General features: G+C 41.5%; 1 protein-coding gene across 1 annotated transcript; it reads left to right on the top strand.

Annotated features, from left to right (window-relative positions):
- Positions 1–407: 407 nt before the first annotated feature.
- Positions 408–13,213, top strand: MONOS_4128 (uncharacterized protein; the record flags this gene model as incomplete). Its single annotated transcript, XM_067874176.1, has 1 exon — positions 408–13,213. The coding sequence occupies one exon, from the start codon at positions 408–410 to the stop codon at positions 12,564–12,566; it is 12,159 nt and encodes a 4,052-aa protein (XP_067734673.1). The 3' UTR covers positions 12,567–13,213.
- Between the last annotated feature and the right edge of the window lie 1,416 nt (positions 13,214–14,629).

Genomic DNA, 14,629 nt, shown 5'->3' with positions numbered 1-14,629 from the left:
AAGAAGAAAAAAGAGCATTCAAAAATCCAGATATCTTTTAAGAGCAAGCAGCGCTGATGAAGCAAAACATTCTTTACAGAAATAAAACGAATCTCACACAGACTTTGAGTAGCCAGTTTATAAATTGCAGCAATACAATGGATCAAGAAAACAGCCACCCCCTCTCCCCCCCAAACCAACTCTTTTTTCTTATTTTCGAATTTCCTTCTGAGTAAAAAATCACAAAGTTTTTAACTGGATGTGAAATAACTAATCGGTGTCGTGGACATTCTTTTTCAAATTCCTGAAATAAGTGCCTTTTAAAATAAAATCACAGCGATAAAACGACACATTTTCATCACAAGAGAAGGAACGTCAGAAGAATCAAAGATCTGATTATTTTTTGATCAAAAGAGAAAAAAGTGGATATGGATTTGGGGATCATGAAAAAAGACACTTATCAGTTTGTTTGCCAAACCAGAGAAAAGCGTTGCCACATTAATTGGATGCTACTGGTGTTTTGCGCTGCGGCTGCGAATCTTTGTGAAAATCTGCGAGCAATCGATTTAGAGAGAGTCCGAAACAGACAGACTGAAAGTCATGAAATTTTCCAGTCAGAGGGACACATTGAGGAAAACAGAAAAGATACAAAAGAAAACAAAGTGGAAGATAAAGTTTCAGAATTGTCAAAGATGGTTAACAATCATGGCGAGGATGAGACAGATTTGACTGAGCTCAGATGTTTTTGTTTTCTCTCCAATGGATCTGCGACTTTTGAGAGAATATCTCTTCTTGGAAGTTGGAATAGAGCACATGTCCTAGAAATAGATGAAAATGGAGCACTTGTTTTGGAGAGCTGCAAAGTGAGAAGCAGCTGCGATTTTTCTTCTTTGGCGAAGACTTCCACAGCGAATGTAAGTGTTTTCAACATATCAATAAGCGATTCACAAAGCCCTGCACACGTAACAAGTCCGTTGTGTGAAGGGAGAGGCACACATTTTTTGATTGAGCAGAGTTCGATTTGTTCGCTGAGCGTTGCAAAGGATTCGTTTGTTCTCATTGGAAAAGGAAGCAATTGTGCGCATCTTCAGGGCTGTTCATTCATCAACATCACTCAACTGCAGAAAAGCAAAATTCCATCTTCTTGGAATTCTTCTTCTTCTCTTTCTTCTTCTTCTTCAACTTATTCTTTGAATCGATTCTTTCAGAAGCCATCATCAATTTGGAAAGACTTGAAAGAATTTGGAAATGGAAATACTGCTCAAGACTCAATTGTGAGAACCGAATCATGTATCTTCAAATTGAACGCGCTGGATCACAACAATGCTCTTTTTGGGAAAAAGAGGCTTCTTTCAGCAACATCGATAAACTCGACTTTCAATACGAGACAAGAGCTGTCAACTGGCAATCACAGCTTTATAAGATGCAGTTTTTGCTCTCAAAGCGAAGAAAGAGGAGGCGCAATATTCAGCAGTGCTGCTTTGACAATAAGAGTTTGCATATTTGATAAATGCAATTGCACAAGAGCATTTGATCCGCATGGTGGTGCTTTGTATACCAGAGATTATAATCAATTTTTAATGGAAGAAACAAATTTTTCAGATTGCAAGGCAAATGTTGGAGGAGCAGCTTGCCTTCGTTCAGGTGTTTTTTTTTCTGTTCTAAATTGCAGGTTTTTGAGCAGCCCATCTACTCAAGGAGTTGTACAGTTTTGTGATAACTACAAGGGCGCATTGTATTCTGGATGTGTCTTTGCGCATAATAGCAAAAATTTTGAAGCTGGAGTTGGAAGGATAACTTACAATGGCTTGAATATTTCTTTTCGTGATTGTCTTTTTGAGGATAATCATGCATCAAGAATGGGTTGCATTTATCTTTCAGAGCCATATGAATCTGCATCATTTTTCAATGTTTCATTTGTGACATGCTTTTTCTCGGGAAATGAAGCTTCATATACGGGAACTCATGCAAGTGATGTTTATGGAATTAAAAACTGGAGTAATTTGACAAAGCAGTCATTTGTGGAGACTTTCTCAACATCAATTGAACCACATTTGTTCATTGATAATGGAGCATCAGGTCATGAAAATTGGATTCCTTTTCCACCTTCACCCAAGCCGATGGCCAAGCTTCATTCATCTGCTCAGCGTGGAAGCGACGATGCTAATTGCGGAAACGAAACGTTTTTGTGTCTGACGCTGAAATACACCTTCGACAGCAGATGGAGAGGATTAGGGAAATTGCCGATGGTTGTTCACCGAGGAGAGAAGGCAGAAGAAAGCATTGTGATTGGGAGCGAGAGTGTGGAGATAAGTGGAGAAGACAAAGAAAGAACGGTATTGTATTCGAAAGTGACAAGAGATGGAGGAGGGCTGTTTGAAATATCGAGTGGAAGCCTGGAGTTATCATCAATGACTTTGGTCCATTCGAGACTCTCATCGTGTGGACTGTCATCGCTTTTCACAATAACCTCAGCAGGAGCATTGAGTGTGAGAGAAGCTGTTGTGAAGGGAGATAGATATGAAGAATCGTATTTTGAAAAAGCAGCTTGTGATTTGAAAGAAGGCAGAACAAAGATGGAAAATGTGGTTTTTTGTGATTTCGATATGTCAGGAGCATCGCTGATCTCAGTTGGGCAAGCGTGTGAGCTGAATCTGACATCAGTTGACATCTCAGAGATCACCAACATGAATGGAGATGGAGGAGCAGTGAGAGGTGTTGTTGGCTCTGGAAAAGTGGTTATCATTGAGAATGCGAGTTGGAAGGGATGCAGAAGTGAAAAGGGAAACGGAGGAGGTGTGAATGTTGTTGTCAGAAGTGGAGGAACACTGAAGATAGGAGCAACATTGGGTTGCTCAATTGATATGTGCTCTGCGGGAAATGAGGGAGGGTTGAAAGGAAAAGGAGGAGGTGTGTTTCTCAGAGTGGATGATGGAGCAACAGGTTATGTTTTTGATGCTTTGGGATTTGGAGCCAACAACCAGGCATGGAAGGGGAACAACATGTTTGTTTCTGGGGATGATTTGAAGAGGATTGTTTCAAAGGAACATTTCAAGAGCTGCATTGAAGCAAACAGAGAGCACGACAATGATGCAATGGGGAGCGAAAGCAGTGATGAGGATTTCATAATTCCCTTGTCTATTTATATGATTCAGCCATTTCCAATTCCAGGGTCTGTTGGGGGAAGGAATTGCAAGGATTTCAACAACTGTGGGTTTGACGGTTATCCTTGTGCAACGATGAACTTCATGAGTTCTGTTCAGTTTCCGAACAGTGATTGCACCATAATCCTCAATCCGAACTTTGTTTTGAAGGAAGTTGTTGCGATGGAAGACTGCAAGTGGAATGTGAGCTGCGAGCTTGTGGGAGAAAGGGTTGAAGTGGCAATGGTCGATTCAGCAACATCTGAGGGGATGATAATGGTGAAAAATCAGACTGAATTAGCCAACATAGGATTTTATCTTCCAGCGAATCTGGGAGCTGCAGCATCGTTCATTTCGTGTTCATCAGGAACCTTTCATATGAAATGTTGCTCAGCATCCTTGATTGATGTATCTTCTGAGCAGAAAGTGAGCTTCAGCATTGTGAGGGTGACAGGGGGAAGGATGTTCATGGAATCGTTCATCAGTGAAACTGGGATTGAGTTTTCATCTTCCTCGATGATCTGGGTTGATGGGGAATGTGAAGTTGTGCTGCGTGAATGCAAAATTGTGGGAGTGAAAAAAGAGAGCGGAAATGGGGGTTGCGTATTTGCTGAGAAGAAGAAAACCAGGATGGCGATTGATTCGTGCAACTTCAGTGGGTGTGGTGTGGCTGGAAGCAGCTCGTGTGGTGGGGGAATGATGGCTGAAGTGAAGGGAGAGAACGAACTGTTCATCAATGGAACAACAGCGTTTGATGGTTGTGCAGCACCAAGTGGTGAAGGGGCAAATGGCAGAGGAGGGGGGATGATGATCAGGGTGGAAGAGGTTCCGTTGAAATTCGAGATTGGAGGGGATGTAACTTTTGGGTCATTGGAAAAGAATGATGCGAGATATGGCAAGGATGTGCTTGTTTTGTGTGAGAGAGGAGTTCATCTGAGAGAAGTGATTAATCGCTCGTCATTCGAGTTTTTCGATTTCAAAACGATTCCAACAGATGCACTGCAGCTGAGCGGGATGGAAAATGGGAATGAATCATGTGTTATTCCGCTTCATGTGTTTCTGTGCTCAGTCGGAACGCAGCTTGTTGTTGGTGGGAGCTGTGGAACTGATCACGATTATTGTGGATTTGCTTCGTTTCCGTGCTTGACAGTTGATTATTGTGCTGAAAGACGAGCAGGAAACAACGTGGAGACTGTGATGCTTGAATCTGGATCATCGATAAATGGTGAATTTGCCTTTCCCCTGTTTGCCATGAGCGTGACCTCTCAGGTCAGACCTGGAATAAAGGTTGATGTTCATGACAATGGAGATGTGGAGCAAGAAGGCCTTGTGGAGTGTGCGAGCAACATCAGGTTTGAAAACATTTCGTTTGCACTTCCACTCTCCATGAAGGAAAGTCATTGCAGTTTTCTTATTTCGAAGAAGAATCTGAAGTTGACAGAGTGCGTATTTGCGTTTTTTGGAGACAAAGAAGGGGCATTTGTTGAGTTCAGTGTGATTCATGTTTGCAGTGGGGATCTGACGATGAAGGGTGTGTGCTTGGAAGATGGAATTGGATTCCATGGCTGTTCTGAATTTAATGTGGAGAATGGAAGGGAAGTCTCCATGGAAGATTGTGTGCTCGGCAATGTGATCCAAAGGAATGGGAATGGAGGGTGCTTGACTTTGAGAGGAAAAAGTGGGGAGAATCCGTTTGTAAGGATGAGGAATGTGACGATTGGTGGAGCATGTGAAGCAGGAATGAGCCTAAAAGGAGGCGGATTGCTTGTGGTGTTGGATGCGGGCATTGAGCTGACAATGGAGAAAGTTGGATTCAAGAACTGTTCTGTTCCGGCTGAAGACTCGGAGAGTGTTGGAAGAGGGCTCGGAGGGGGAATGTTTCTTGAGCTGTTGGATGGGAGTGGCGTATTGACACTCTCAGAGCTGACATTTGAGACTTGCAGCGCCTGGAAAGGGAGGAATATGTTTGTGGATGCGATGCAGTTGGACATTGTTGTGAACAACAACACAATGAAGTTTGGGATGGAAGGAATGGAAAGAGAAGATCTGATGGGATTTGAGGAATCGACAACCAAAACAGAGTATTGGATTCCTCTTGAGGTCTATTTCAGGGAGATTGGGGATGGGGGTTATGTTGGAGGAAAAGAGGATGAAGGGTTTGATCATTCGGGATGTGGATTTGGAGATGTGCCTTGTGAGAGTGTCAGATTTCTTCTTTCCCACCGGATCAAATCGAGTCAAAATGTGACTGAGATCCATATTTATCCTTCATTTGCATTCAAAGAATGCCTTTCATTCATCAACAAGAATATTTTTTTGCGAGGTCTTGACAAGAGCCTTCAAACGAAGTTTGTGCAGAACATCACAGGAGAAGGATCAAATGTTGTTGAATCATTTGTGGATGTTGAGATTAGCGATGTGAGTTTTGAGGTGCCAATTGAATTTGTTCCAATTGCAAGAATGAATTTGTTCTTTGTTTGTCAGAAAACAATGAAAATGCTTGGCTGTTCATGTGTGTGGAGAAGTGATGAAACAAAAAGTGTTGAGTATAATTTTGCGAGAGTTGAGGGAGGGACGTTGGATGTTGCGGGTTTTGAAGCAAGGGATGTGAAATTGGGGAATAGTGGGATGTTTGTGGTTGAAGGGAATGAAGCGAGAGGGCGATTCAGTGGGATGGCCATTGATTCTGTGAGTTGCAATGGGCAGAAGGGGCTGATGGTGGGAAGGCTGTGCTCAATGTGGATCAATGATTCTTCAGAATCAGGTTCAGAGTTGCTACAGAATTGTGCATTGCTTTCTATCGATGAGTGTGCTGAGACAATTGTGGACAATACATCGTTGAGTGACTGGAAGCGGCAGATTGGAAATGGTGGGGGAATTGAGGGAAAAGTGGGGAACGGGTGCTCATTCAAGATGAGGCGGTGCAACATGACAAACTGCGGGGCATTGATTGGAAACGGGAAAGGCGGGGGAATGATGATATCGTTGAGCGGCAGTGGCAGGATGGAGTTTGATGACAATACTGTGAAGGAGAATATTGTTTCAGAGCAGAGTGGACAAGGAGGTGGGTTATTCATTAACATTGATAGCACTGAAGTGAATTATTGGGTGAGAAGGAATGTGTTTGCATCGAATGTGGGGTTAATTGGATGGGATGTGTATGTTGTGTGTCCTTCACCACGAACAATGATCACACTTATTGTTTGGGAAGGGTTTGATGAGGGTACTGGAGAGAATAACTTTTGGGTTGGGGATGGAGAAGCAGGGAGCAATGAAGGTGTATCTCTGAAGACGTATCTGTTCCCTGGGGATGAAGAGATAGTGTTTGTGGATGAAAGTGGGAAGAATGAAGCAAACTGTGGGATGTTCAGTGTGGAAGGGTTTTGTCGAGATGTGGGATATGGGATGGGGCGGATGAATGAGAGCCAGTGGATTGTGCAAATCAAGACGAAAGCAGACCTGGAGAAGGAAGTCGAGCGAAGAGAACATCCATTGGCAATAAGAGGGAAGAACAGTGAAAGTGAGATGAATGTGAAAGCAGAAGGGCATTTGTTGCTTTCATCATCGTTGGAGCCGAACAATCTGATGTTGAGCAGCCTGAGGATCTGGCTTCCTGAGGAGAAGAGTGAGTTTGAAGAGTTTGTATGTGTGGAGAGTGGGAAACTATCAATCACCAGCTGTGCATTCGGGAAGATTGGAGAAGAGAAAAGACAGTGCTGGGAATGGATTGTGAATGGAAGAGGAGGAGAGATTGGTTTTGTGTCTGTGAATGTGCCTGGGATGCTGTTCAAAGGAGGATGCGGGATGGTTTGCGTGGGAGGAGAGTTCTATGCCAGTGTTGAAAACACATCAGTCGGTGAAGTGAGCGGAGAAGGTGGAGGGATGATTGTAATTGGACAAGGCGGAGAGATGATGTTTAACTCATCCAACATCACTCAGAGCAGTTCGCAGAAAGGAGGAGTGATTCAGATAGCAAAAGGGAGCAAGCTGCAAGTGGAGAACGACTGCAATTTTGTTGGGTGTTTGGCAAAGGAAGGAGATGGGGGAACGATAAACAGTGAAATGAATGAATACTCAGTTTTCACAATAAGATCGAGCACACTCAAAGGATGCTTGGTGAATACGGATGATGGAAAGGGTGGAAGTGTTTTTGTTGAAATGACTGGAAATGGAGTTTTCTTTTTTGGGAATGTGAGTTTTTCTGAGAACGTTGCATGGGCTGGGAGGGATATGTTTGTTCGAAGTGTGGATTTGAATGAATCAGTGAAGAGCACTTGCTTTGAAGAAGTGCTATTTGATGAGGAAGGGAGAGTGTGTGTGGATTTTGCAGGAAGCGATGAGACAAACTTTGGAGGAACAATTGTGGATCTGAAGCTGTTGTTGGTTCAGTATGTATCAGAAGAAATACGAGTGAGCAAGAAAGGGTGTGATGTTCTTGGCTGTGGGAGTGAGACATATCCATGTCAGTCTTTTTGGAGAGGATTTGAGAATGTGAAGGGGAGTTTGGATTTGAAAAGGGTTGTCATCACAGATGGAACATTTGTTGAAAACGAATATGAATTGACGGGATGTGAAATTTGTTCAGAAGGTTCTTCCGCGAATGATTCTGGAGAGAAAAGTCGACTTGAATTCAAAACTGAAATCAAAGGAGAGAGAGGGAAAACGGTGATAACTGGGCAAGGCGCATTACGTTTTGCTGGATTAGTGTTTGCTCTTCCGTATTCATTTTCGAGTGGTCATGAGATCCTGATCACATACTCATCAATGAGTGAAAGCGAAGCTCTGAATTTTCGCAAGTGCCTGTTTGAATGCAGTTCAAGCAGGAAGGTGGATGTGTGTCTGATCAGCGGGATCAGAGGAAAAGTTGAGATGAGAGAGTGTGCTGTGGGAACAGTTCAGTTTGTGAACACCCCTTTTGTGCTGCAGTGTGACATAAACATCAGCTCATGCACTGTGGAAGGGATTTCAAGTGAGTGTGAAGAAGGAGGAGCAATGAGAGTCATTCTCGACTCAGTTGTCACGAGGCTTCAAATGAAAAACATAACAGCAGTGGGATGCCGGTGTGTGAAGGAGGAAAGCAAAGGAGGGTTTTTGTTTGTGGACTCAAGCAAAGCGAATCAGGAAACGCCATTTGTGTTTGAAGAGATGCTGTTTGATGGAAATGATGCATGGAGAGGGAAAAACATTTTTGTTGTGGAAAGGGATCTGAACAGAACAGTGAGTGAAAGAGCCTTTCGCTTTGATTTCGAATCGTTGAAGGATGATGAAAATGCATTTGTGGGGAGGGATGTGTTCAATGAGACAACAGACTTGTTCCGTTTTCTTGTTTCGTTCAGCTCGGGGCATATATATGTTGGAGAGAAGGGATTTGATGTGAGGAGATGTGGGAACGAAAGGGACCCATGCTGTTCATTTTGGAAAGGGATGCAACAACTGGAGGTGGGAGCTGAAAAGAAGGCAATATTCATTTCAGAAAAGACAAAGATCACAGATGGATTTGACCTCTCAGAAATGGTCATTGCCTCTGCATCTCTTGTCAGCAGAAAAGCTGCTTCACCTCATGGAATAACAAATGCGGATGGTAATGAGAATCAAATGGCAACATTAGAATTTGAAAGGAGCGATTCATCAGGGAGTGGAGGGCATGTGAAGAACAGAAAAACTTTGTTGTTCGAGATGATCAACTTGCTGGCGAAGTCAAGTTTGCAGAATGAAAAGAAGGCTGTGATCATCAACGAGGATGGAATGTTGAATATTACAGATTGTTCTTTCAGTTTGAAAGAGATACCTGAACAAGAAAGAAACATCAACATGGTGAGGATGGAAAAGGGTCGAATGGTTGTTTGTCGACTGAGCTGTGAATCGACGAGTTTTTGCGAGAGTGTTCTGCTTGTGAACGGTGATGGTGTTGAATGTGATCTTAATGAGGTTGTCTTCACATCAGTGAGCATCAGGAGCGGATCTGTTGTGGAGACATTTGCGATGGAGGAATCTGTGAAGGGATCACACGAGGGTTGTGTTGTGTCTTTGCGTAATTCCACTTTTTCATCCATCACCAGCAATGGTGTTGAGCCTAGCGGAATGATCAGTGAAGGGAGCGGAGGAGCAGAGCTGGTGGTGAATGGCAGTAGATTTGAAGGTTGTCTGGGGAATAAGTCGATGAAAGGTGGAGTGTGCTTGTTTGAACTGAGTGAAGGAGGAGTTTTGAGAATGGTTGATTGCTTGATGGTGAGGTGCGGGTGCTCGATGGAGGGGAGAGGAGGAGGTGTGTATGTTGCAACGAGACTGACAGAGGATCTTGACTTTTGCTTTGTGAACATGAACTTCAGTGCAAACAGTGCAAAAACAGGGCGGGATATATTTGTTGAGTGCCATCGAATCTCCAGGCAGATAAACGAGACACAGTTTCTGATGGATCTGCGGGAGTCTGTGTATGTGCAACTGAATGCAATCTGTGGGATAGACAGAACGGAGCACACGAGCGAGCCGATTGATTTGATGAGCATCATTGCAATCTTTCAGTCTGACAGTATTGTGTTGTCGAGTGCCTTGGAAAAGAACGGAAAGAATGAGCGAAATTGTGGAAGTCTGGCGAATCCATGCTTGTCCATTGAGTATGGGTTGGGTCATGTGACGAGAGATGTGGAAGCAAGGATGCTTGTGGATGAAGAGTCGAAGTTGATGAGTGAGGTGGATCTCCATGATTTGACGCTGACAGCTCTTAATGCACCTGGAAAGAAAGGTGTTGTTGCTGTGATGGAGAATGCTTTTGCTCCAGGGATTGAAGCAGTTGTGAGAAGTGAAGGTGTTGTGTCGGTTTTGTATCTTGTTTTTGTGGTGCAAACCTCACAACCACCTCAACATTCAACGCTTTTCGCAGTTGAGTATGGATTTTTCTTGATGAGCCAATGTGGATTCAGTGGAATGGAATCAGATGAACAATTGAGTGACTTTCCCTTTATTTGTCTAAGCTTTGGTGGAGGGAGTGCCCAGTTGTTTGATATCAAGTTTGAATCGTTGCATGTGACATCAAGCTGTCTGATCGAGTGCCAGAGTGGTTGTGAGAGTGTCTTGATGGAGAAGATCGGAATGAGCGATATCACTTGTGAGAGATTGTGTATTCGTGTTGATGATGATGGGGAGCAAGCTTTGGAGCAAGAAGGAGAAAGAATGATAGAGCTTAGTGGTGCAGAAATGAAGAATATTACATGTTCTTCATTGGATGGAAGTGTAATAAGACTCAAATCGAAACACATTCCTCTGCAAATTCGAAACAGCACATTTGGAAGCTGCACAAACACGAAAAATGAAAAGGGAGAAGTTTTGTCAATAAGTTCATGTTCAAATGTGATTATTGAATCGAGTGTTTTTGATGGAGAAATTGAGAGAGATAAGAGGAACACAAACAGACTTTGCTCGAGTGCTGGAGATGAACTATGCAAATGGAACGGATCTCTTGTTGATTGTGTGAATTCTCATGTGGAACTGAAGGATGCAGCAATCAAGAATTCGGAAGTTGGAGGACTGTCCGTATCAAGTGGGAATGTTGGGGTGGTGATGAGCATGTTTTCGGGGAATGATCCGTCAGTGAAAGGATATCCATCAGCTCGACGGAACATTATTTGCACAGACCATGCAATATTGAACATCAGGAGCCTGAAGGGAGGAGATGGAGCTGTGAAAAATTCATCCTTATGGATCGTGAGCGAGAATTGTGAAATGGAAGGAATAGCGGGGGAATGTACTTCTTCATTTTTCATTCCGTTGCTCGAGTCAGTGGAGAAAGAAAATGAAGGAACTGCGACAAAGCTTAAGATTAAAGGGCAGCTTCTTTTGCCTTGCAATCTGATGTTGAGATTAGTTTTCAGGAGGGGCAGTGAAGAGCAGATTGAGAAATACGATTTTGATACAGATGGGTTTATCTCGGAAAATGAAGTTCACTCATGGGTATCAACAGAAAAGCTGGGAAATATCGAAGATGAAACAGAAGTTTCTGTGTCGCTTCAATATGGAGATCCTTCAGCACCGAGTTTTTCCAATTCATTCATTCTGAAGAACAAAAGTGAAACAAAAGTGAATGGAGATGGAAATCTTTCTGAAGGAGGAAAAGAAGGAAAGTCTAATTGGTTGTTGATTGTGATTGTGCTTATTGTGATATTATTTATTGTTTTCATCGGATTTGTAATTGTTGTTGTTCGGTGGAGAAAAGGAAAAGAAGAAATCAGGAAATATAAGGAAATTGTGAATGATAACATAATGAAGGATCCTAAACTGATTGAGATGACTACGATGGATATGTCGCCAGAAGAGCAGTGGAGAAGAGCAGAGAAGGAGGCAGAGAAGAAGAATGATGAGAGGATAAAGAAGAGAGTGTATGATACGAATATGCAACATTCTGAATCATCCGAGCATCTTTTGAGTGAGAGTGGTTCGACAGAATATATTTTGGGAAGAGATTCAGACAAGATTCCTGATTGGGCATTGGAAAAGGTTGAAGAAGAAGAGACAAGAAAAAGAACACCATCACCATCCATCTCATCAACTTCAACCACTGATACTGATACAACTTTTGTTCGATCGGAGATTCTGTGCCCAACCACTTCATCGATGTCGAATCTGGTGGATGCAATGGCATGTTCATCGCCTCACGAGAAATTGATTGTGGACTTGAGGGATTCGCTGTTCATGCTGCTGCATGGAAGGAACGAGAAGAAAGAGATGGAAATAGGCACTCTGCAGCAGAGAGAATATACGGCTGCGCAGATCCTGTTCTGGGTGGCTAATCTTGCTCTCCACTCCTTTGATGAAATGGACAGTCCGCTCTCTTCTCTTGCCAATCTGAGCCCGCACATTGTGCTGTTCTCAGAACATATGGTGATATGCATTGTCATGCACTCTGATTTGCTTTCATCCGATGATAGTTCAGATTCATCATCCATCTCTTCATCGACTGTTGTGACATCTGCAAGTGATGATGATGAAAGTGACTCTCTGCCCTCGTCAGCCTTTGAGGATGAAGATAGTTTCAAAAAAGAGTGCCTGAGGTGGATGGCGCCTGAGCTGCTGATGAACAAGAAGATGGGGGCAACAAAGGAATCTGTTGCCTTTTCAATTGGGATGATGCTGTGGGAATGTTTGACACTGAAGATCCCGTTTGGAGAGTATGAGGCCGAGGTGGCGGGGCAGAAGATTGTGAATGGAGAGAGGCCAAACATGGAAGCTGTTGAGTGTGTGAGCTGGAGCGAGCTTGTGAAGTGCTGCTGGGCAGGACAGCCATCAGAGCGGAAGACGCTTGGAGAAGTGAAGCGAGAGTTGATTGGACATTTTCCAGCTGGAGCTGTGATGGTTACGATGTCAGATGCGATTGATCTGAGGAGGGAAAATGAAAGCGGAAGCGGAAGTGGAAGCGGAAGAGGAAGAAGCAATGACGGATACAGAAGCTGAAAGTTGAAGGTGAAGCTGGAACAAGAGAAGTGAAAGGACGGATGCTGGACATGGGCTGCTGAACCGATGAGTTTCCGATGAATGTTTGCTGAGTTTGTTCAGAACAGATGGTATTTTGTGAGCACCCACATGGTGAGCAAAGCCGAAAGATGCTGCAAAATAGGTGGCAAGCTTCTTCTTCTTCTTCTTCTTCTTCTTCTTCTTCTTCTTTGAGAAGATATTCTTCCAAACAATACCTTCACTGATCGATTGCAATGAAAAGAATGGTGAAGTTTGAAGAAGAAGAAAAGGGTGCAAACGGACAAGGATGAGGGTGGGATAATGCTATTGCTGCTTGTGGGGAAAAAATATTAATTACTGTTGCTCAACAGTGGCTGCTGAGGAGAGATTTTCTTCTCACTCCTTGGCATGCATTCCTTCTGTTTTCCGTTGAGTGCGCTGCTTTTGAAAGCCTGAAGATAAAGCGACACAACGAAAGGGGAGTCTGCAAATGCTATGAGAGCAATCACAATCTTTTTGCAATATGTGACATTTAGACTTTTAAGATTTTTTAAAGTTAAATGTATTTATATTTTGGATTTGAAATTTAATATGATGCTTTTACTTAAATTGTTAACGCACATTTAAAAAAAAAATAAAAATAAAAATAAAAATAAAAAGAAGAAAAGAAATAATAGTTTTAATGCATCGTCAAAAAATGTGACAACATCAGTAATTTGCTATTAAGTTTGACAATCAATAATCTCAATTTGAATTTTTAAGTAACTTTTGAAGATTTACAAAACACTTTCCGCAATAACTAAAAAAACTCGAACCTGACTTTTGATTCAATCAAAAAGCAATATTCATTTCATTATTTGCAACAACAGTCGTTTTTAATATTTTTTTCTTTGGTATTGTTTTCTTTACCACTTCAGAAATTAAAATATGTTCATTATTTAATAACTCAACGAAGTGAAATATCAGTAATCTTTTCACCATCGATTCAGTTAAGCACTTTTCTCTATTAATAAGCACTTTCAAAAACGAAAAGATATGAAAATTCACTACGTTTGATAAGAATTTCATGTTTTTAAAACAGGGTTACACTTTAACCCCAACTTTTTTTTTTTTTTGTGGAGCTGGCTACGGCTTAATACAAGCTTGAAGCCAACGAAAAATAACTAGAAACGTTTATTTTAATATATTTAACTTATGCAGAAAAAAATTTTTTTTTACAAATTTTTTTTACTAAGAGATCTCGATATTTTTTAATTTTATTTTTTGATCATTAAATTGATGGTCTTTCCATGAATATTACATTCTGGAAGTTTTAAGCTACACCATCATTACACATCATATCCTTTTTATTGTTTTTATAACTTTTCACATTTCACAAGTTTCTTTTTCACTTGTTTTCTCATTTCATCGACTTTTCGAAAAAAAGCAATTTTTGATCGTTATTTAAACAGACTTTTGATACTATGAGCTTTTGCTCATTTAAAATTTATCATATTGAGATATGTGTGATTAAGCCTGGGTGACTTAAGACTTTTGTCTTTAGGAAATCTGCTTTTGACTGACTTTAAAAATTCTTGAAGTCAAAAAACATATATATCTCATCCAAATTATTCTAAAGTTTAACAGTTTATCGTTCACACACTTAATGAAATCAAAGGAAAATGAAAAATTTAAATAGAACACAAAATAATCAACACTTTTTTTTGAAATAAAGAACATGTTAATGGGTTTTGACCGGATCAATTCTTTTTGAAATTGCATAAGTCACAGACTGGTCGATCATTTTTTGACTTTGTCATATTTTTGTGTCAACACCCAACATAATTGAATGTTATAATCATTTGAGTGTATTTCAGAATGCCTTAATGGATAAACATATTTAATGCATCGTTTTTAGATTGATTTATTCATTTTGAATAGCTAAAACACACTTTAAAGTGTATCTTCAAATGACCGGATTAACAAAATAAAGTGAAAAGAAAAAAGATGAAAGCATTCATGAGTCTTTTTCGTTTCCTTCAACAACTTCCTCGAGCTCTTCTTTTGATAGCTTTTCTTCGACA

This window comes from Monocercomonoides exilis (assembly GCF_001643675.1).
Source record: "Monocercomonoides exilis strain PA203 chromosome Unknown scaffold4-2303458, whole genome shotgun sequence".
In the NCBI taxonomy this organism is placed as follows: Eukaryota; Preaxostyla; order Oxymonadida; family Polymastigidae; genus Monocercomonoides; species Monocercomonoides exilis.
The sequence above is the reverse complement of the archived record's forward strand: the minus strand, read 5'-3'. Positions and strand labels throughout refer to the sequence as shown.